We start from the raw sequence: 6,167 nt of genomic DNA on the forward strand, positions 1-6,167 counted from the left end.
CAGCTTCCTAACAAGGAGAAAAAAAAGGGTTCTTATTCGATATACCATATGCACTAAGCTTTTTGACAATCTTCCAAGGGCCATAGTGCCCTGGTAAAAGCTTGTGACATGTACCAATTGACCAAGATGTAGACTTAGCATGAAGTTGAAGAAACACTCTTTCTCCTTCTTCGAAAGCTCTAAAAGATCGCTTTTGATGTGCATGCAAAATTGCCAATTGGTATGAGAATAACGACAACAAGATGCAAATACATGTTCAAAGAGGACATAGAGAGATAAAAATAAACCCAAGGAAATAGCTCTGGGGGCTTCTCAAGTTGGAAGGGTTATCCCATAGGCCAACTTAGAATCTTTGTAAAGTTTTGGAAAAGAAAGTGCCTATAGGGTCAGACCACCTCTATATTATGTCCTTAGAGAGGCGGTTTAGGGTCATACAAAAAGAAATAGTCATATCTCTGAATCAACAAGGTGAAAGTCACAATGGCATACATTAGAGGATAAGAAAGAATGTGTGACCCATTACTCAACCTCCCTCTGTATAGAAAATTAGAAAATAGGAAAACAAATGTCAACTATCTCTCACATGGCCTACATCTACATGAATCCTTGATTAATACCCCTCAGATAAGGAAAAGGAAGACCAAAGGTTTGCCATAAATAGCTTGTCATCTGGCACTAATCGACAAGCTTTATCCAATGGTCCACAAAAATTCCATGGTTCACTAGTAAGACCTTATGCAGGCCAAAAACCACCACCCAAATTCAAGGGAGTAAGGAATCATCTATGCATTCAAGCATACCCTCACTGGGGTTCCCAATCACTACAAAGAGAACAAAGCTCACATCTCTCTCTATAATGGAATAAAGTGGCACAACATGACGCTTCAACTCTCAGATGGTGGGCAGATCCCTTTAGTAGCAATACACCTTACATAAAAATCATACAGCAGAGAAAGCTTTACCATCATCCATTCAAGAGCGCTATCTGTTGCGGGCATCAGTAACAGGACAGACCCATATCAGCCTTCTGGCTTCAAATACAATTTGACAGTGTAAAGTGATCAAGAAGGTCATTATGAGCAATGCCACTGCAGACAGCACAGAGATGAAGAGCCACGGCCGCGAGAGGTACGTCCTCTTGAACTCTGCCTTCAATGCATTCAGCTTGAAATTGCAATGCAGGACAAGCTGCACGGCGACATCCTCATACTCTTGTGTGCAAACACGCATTGTGTTCACACATAGGTTGTTCCACATCTTGGCCACCATGTCATTGCTCCCTATGTCCTGAGCAATTATGCCCTTCTCAACAAGTAGGGCCACATCTTCAGCCGTATCTACCAATCCATTCATAAACCGTAGATATGACAGCACCTGCATGGAAGAGCATGTTAACAAGAGTTACAAGATAGATATACACGGACACCACTTCATCTTAATTCTTTTTCTCAAGTGGTTCCCCCGACTTGGGTTCTTGATGCCTCTCAATATCTTGACTATGTCGAAATGTCATTGCCGCAATCCATCACATGTCATGCTAAAAACAGAGAGAAACTGAATGAAAGGGACAGAAAGAAGAGACCCACTGACCTGCAATTTGTCAATAAGGTGACTTTCATAAGCAATAAGGTTCCTCATAAGCCTCTCTGTGTCATCACCCACTCTAATCTTGGGCACATATAGTGTAGCTCTCTTTGCATCAAACCTTACCGAGCTCATGTTCCCCGGCTCGACTGACTTTATTTGTATGCCACAGTTCCAAAGCTCCATTGCAGGTGGAAAATGGGTTGGCTTCTCCTCCATTTGCAGCTTGCTTGGCGAGCTACCGTTGTACTCGGGATCATGGGTAGCTATCCCATACAAACAATCTAGCAAATGCTTTCTCTCTCCTAAATTGTGAACCACCGACAAGAAGCTCTCTTTTGATATCACAGTAAAAGGCAATACCTCTGACGCAAAGTCGCTTACCATGTAGCCGAGTGTCCTCAGAGCATCCTCGTCTGAGGAACACTTATGGTCCAATCGTATGGCCTTCAGCAGCAGGAAAAGCGGGACTTGATTCTCCAATAGGACAAAATCTTGCAAGATGGACTTACGCAGAGGACGGGGAAACCGCCTACAATAATAGGAGCTAAATCCACCAGTGAGATCATACGCAGAGCACCGCAGGACCTCGACGACGAAAGCCGCATCCAGTGCAAGTACGTAAGCGAGCTTCTCATCACTCTTGCATCCAATGACAGCATCATACTGTGCACGCACATTTCTGATTTCATTAAAGACAGCATCAGCCAAAATCCCAAAGTCCTGATTTGGAAGTGTTTGAGCCAGATGGTGTGCAGCCATGATCTTGTGTTTCTCCATCTCTGCTGCCGCGATCGTCTTATAGCGCTCTGTCTCCCGTTCTCGGGAAAGGAGCTGTGGTGGGGGCCGAGGTCGCTGTGGAGAGGGCCAATGGCGACAACTTGGGGGATGAAAGCCTCGAGCTTGAGGCCTCGGAGGGGGCTAGAGGCCATGAAAATGGAAGGGCTGGGAGTCTCTTCCTTCTTCTCTGCATCTCTGAGCTCCCCTTTGATGAAAATCACCCACTCTTTCTCTGATTCAAGGTCATCCATGGCTGATTCCTCTTGTCCGGCGACTGACAGAGAAAGTGCGCTAATTAAGTGCTCATGCCCGTGATTAGTGTGTGATCAGGAGTGAGATTAGCAGCTAATTTAAACCTGGCTTTGTCCCATAGGCTACACCAGGCACCTATGGACTTCGTTGTGAGAGCGTGCTGTCGGAAGGGCTCAAACCGTGTGCACTGTGGTCCTCTCCACACGCATTTTTGTCTAAACACGACAGCCTAAAGGAAAGGAAAACACGTAGCCTTACCACCCAAGTAACATTTTGCTAAGGCCGGGTTAAGATGGAGCGACGGAAGAGCGAGGGCCAACTGCGAGGTTTTGAGCTGGCGCTCGTGGATTCGGCAACAAATATAACATTCATTTTCGGACCCATCGAAAATTGGGCAAGTCCCCCCCCCCCCCTCGCGAGGGCCAACTACGAGGTTTTGAGCTGGTGCTCGCGGATTCGGCAACAAATATAACATTCATTTTCGAACCCATCGAAAATTGGGCAAGTCCCCCCCCCCTCTCGCCTTTTCGAAAGTGCCGGCACTTTGTCGGCATAAAACACAAAGAGCAGGGATCAAACAACTTCGCAACCTTTGAACCCAAGACCTTAGGCACATAGGCTATGACTCTACCACTTAGCTAGTACCCGTTGACATGGTCTAAGTCCTTAGATACTGTTCCCATATGCGGGTGTGTGCGTGTGATGGGATGCCTTTCTCCCTACCTATGAGACCGTTGTACATAGGGTGTGTGCGTGTGTTTCAAATTTCTTGTACTCTCTCTAAAACTTTATTTAAACATTCATTTTCGGACCCATGGAAAATTGGGCAAGTCCCCCCGCTCCCCCCCCTCCTCGCCTTTTCAAAAGTGCCGGCACTTTGTCCGCATAAAACTCAAAGAGCACGGATCAAACAACTTCGCAACCTTCAAGACCTTAGGCACATAGGCTATGACTCTACCACTGAGCTAGTACCCGTTGTGACATGGTATAAGTCCTTAGATACTGTCCCCATATGCGGGTGTGTGCGTGTGATGGGATGCCTCTCTCCCTACCTGTGAGGCCGTTGTACATAGGGTGTGTGTGTGTCTGTTTCAAAGTTCTTGTACTCTCTCTAAAACTTTATTTTTTTTTAAAAAAAATGCAACCTTTGAAGTCGAATGATCTTTCCGTTGTGATGTAACCATTGGTTGTTATACCTGCACTCAAAAGTGCATATAAAAGATTGCCTCTATCTTGTGTGAACACCCCAAGGTGAACGAAGCGAAATTCAGAGGAGTTGTCACAGGCTCGTCTGAACCCGCCCTAAGGCTAAGTTTAGACGACCCGATGGCAAACTGAGTGAAAGGTGTGCTCTACCTAGGTGGTGCAAAGAGATTGGGGAGAGAAAAGCAAACATGCTTCCGGACCCGCCACTTCATGGGCGACACCCCCCCGCCCCCTTCCTCGCGAAAACACACAATTGTTGAGAACTTGACAACGCAAATACGGACTGCAATTTTGATTGCAGATCAACAGCAACTGATTCATACGCTTTACAAGTTGGATATAACCTATTGGTTAATCTCGATACGCAGTTTTTGTGTGTTGATCTTCCTTTGCACCTTGTGAACACAGGTAGTGGAGGCACAAGACAAGCCCCTTAGTTGTCATCGGGCTCGCCTGAATCCAGCCTAAACAAATAGAAAACGAGTGATAAATTTAGGAGGCCTATCCTTGAGAGCACTAATAGAAGGCAAAAGTGACAACCATTTCAATTTGAGAGAGAGAGAGAGAGAGAAGAGAGAGAGAGAGAGGGGGGGGGGGGGGGGACTCCACAAAATTTATATTCTATGAGTAGCATGCAATAGCCATGGATACGCATGTGCATGTCTGTGTGAAGAATAAGAAGTGTGTGCTCACATGTGCAGTACACTGAGGCATCATACTCTACACGTGATAGATTCTCCCAATGGGCTTTCAACTACAATATTCCAACGACCCGCTCAATGCGTTTCCAACTACCCCCTTCTTCATTGTAGGTGTTGCTGCTTCTTCCAGCTTCTATTTCTTTAGCTCATTCATGGCCTTGGCCATGGCAACCTACTCTTGGAAGACGGAGATAGCACACACCAGCTTTGTTTATGTCGATGCTCTTCGACAATCCCAATAAGTTACTACTCAATGAGATATACTTGTCGGCATATTCACTCCACCACACCCACAAACTCCACTAATGTGTTCACTTGTCGGCGTAGTCATCTTTCCTTTTCAACCAGTAGACCCGCAACTCTCTTTATTCTCTCTCTCTCTCTGCATATATATATATATATGTATGATCAAAAGAATAGGTAAGGTTAGTACGATCCATGTGATGGGTGTCCGGCCAGTTGGCCTGAACCCTAACAATCTCCCACTTGAAGGCCAATGTGGCCCAAGTGGTCTATGTGTACATATGTACAACCATGAAGCAAACCTATGGCTTCACCCACACCCATCATCTCCATGCAATGTGCAAACCGCTCGGAGGGTAGGCCCTTCGTGAGAGCATCTATAGGGTTGTTGTCCGTATGAACCTTGACTAGCTCAATGCGCTTGCTAGCCAATATGTCACGTATCACATGATAACGGACTTCTATAAGTTTCAACTTAAAGCGAAATGTGGGGTTCTTCGCTAAAGCAACCATGCTCTATCACAATGCAACACTAGATTCTAAGTAATGCCAAGATCTCCTGCTAGGCGAGCTAACCATACAGCTTCCTTGCTAGCATCAAAAACTGTCACATACTATGCCTCTGTGGTGGAAGTTATCTGTATGAACCTTGACTAACTCAAATGCGCTTGCTAGCCAATATGTCATGTATCACATGATAACGAACTTCTATGTGTTTGGACTTGGAGTGAAACACGGGGTCCTTCGCTAAAGCAATCTCACTCTAACTATCACAATGCAACACTGGAGCTATGCCAAGATCTCCCACTAGGCAAGCTGACCATATAGATTCCTTGCTAGCATCAAAAAACTGTCACATACTCTGCCTCTATGGTGGAAGATAATGTACAATTCTGGAGACGTGATCTCCATGACACATTTGCTCCAGCAAATAGGAAAAAATAGCCAGACGTGGATCTTCGACTACCACACAATCCGCATGATCCGTATCCATGTAACCCACAATGTATGCATCACTATTCCAAAGCGTAAGCACTTGTTTGTTGTACCTTTTAGATATCTCAAAATGTGCTTCACTACTTCCCGATGCTTTCTGCCAATATTTGCCATAAACTGTTTGTTCTCATGGCTACCATGGCGTACATAAGACTAGAAACTGTTGAAGAATATGGCACCTTGCCCATCTCTGCTTTCTCAGCATCAAACTTGGGAGAATTATTCTTACTAAGTTTTGCATATGACTGCATGGGGGTAGTCATTGTAGCCTTCCCCCCCCTATATATTAAAATGTTGCAAGACCCCTATCAGTTTTCCACTTTGACAACTCTAGGAAGTCCATGTTTTTCTATCCCCTCTTGATATGCACTTGTCAAAGAAAGTGACTTGCATCTCCCAAATCCC

The 6,167-nt window shown here is 45.2% G+C and overlaps 1 protein-coding gene across 1 annotated transcript; it reads right to left on the reverse strand.

Moving 5' to 3' along the window:
- Positions 1-700: 700 nt before the first annotated feature.
- On the reverse strand, positions 701-2,890 carry LOC147417394 (putative UPF0481 protein At3g02645). The gene is made up of 2 exons (XM_086507652.1): positions 1,591-2,890; positions 701-1,374 (listed from the first exon to the last, which is right to left on the reverse strand). The coding sequence occupies exons 1-2, from the start codon at positions 2,362-2,364 to the stop codon at positions 982-984; spliced, it is 1,167 nt and encodes a 388-aa protein (XP_086363778.1). The 5' UTR covers positions 2,365-2,890; the 3' UTR covers positions 701-981.
- Between the last annotated feature and the right edge of the window lie 3,277 nt (positions 2,891-6,167).

Source organism: Adiantum capillus-veneris, unplaced genomic scaffold, assembly GCF_014529385.1.
Source record: "Adiantum capillus-veneris isolate H3 unplaced genomic scaffold, ASM1452938v2 Hic_scaffold_254, whole genome shotgun sequence".
Lineage (NCBI taxonomy): Eukaryota > Viridiplantae > Streptophyta > Polypodiopsida > Polypodiales > Pteridaceae > Adiantum > Adiantum capillus-veneris.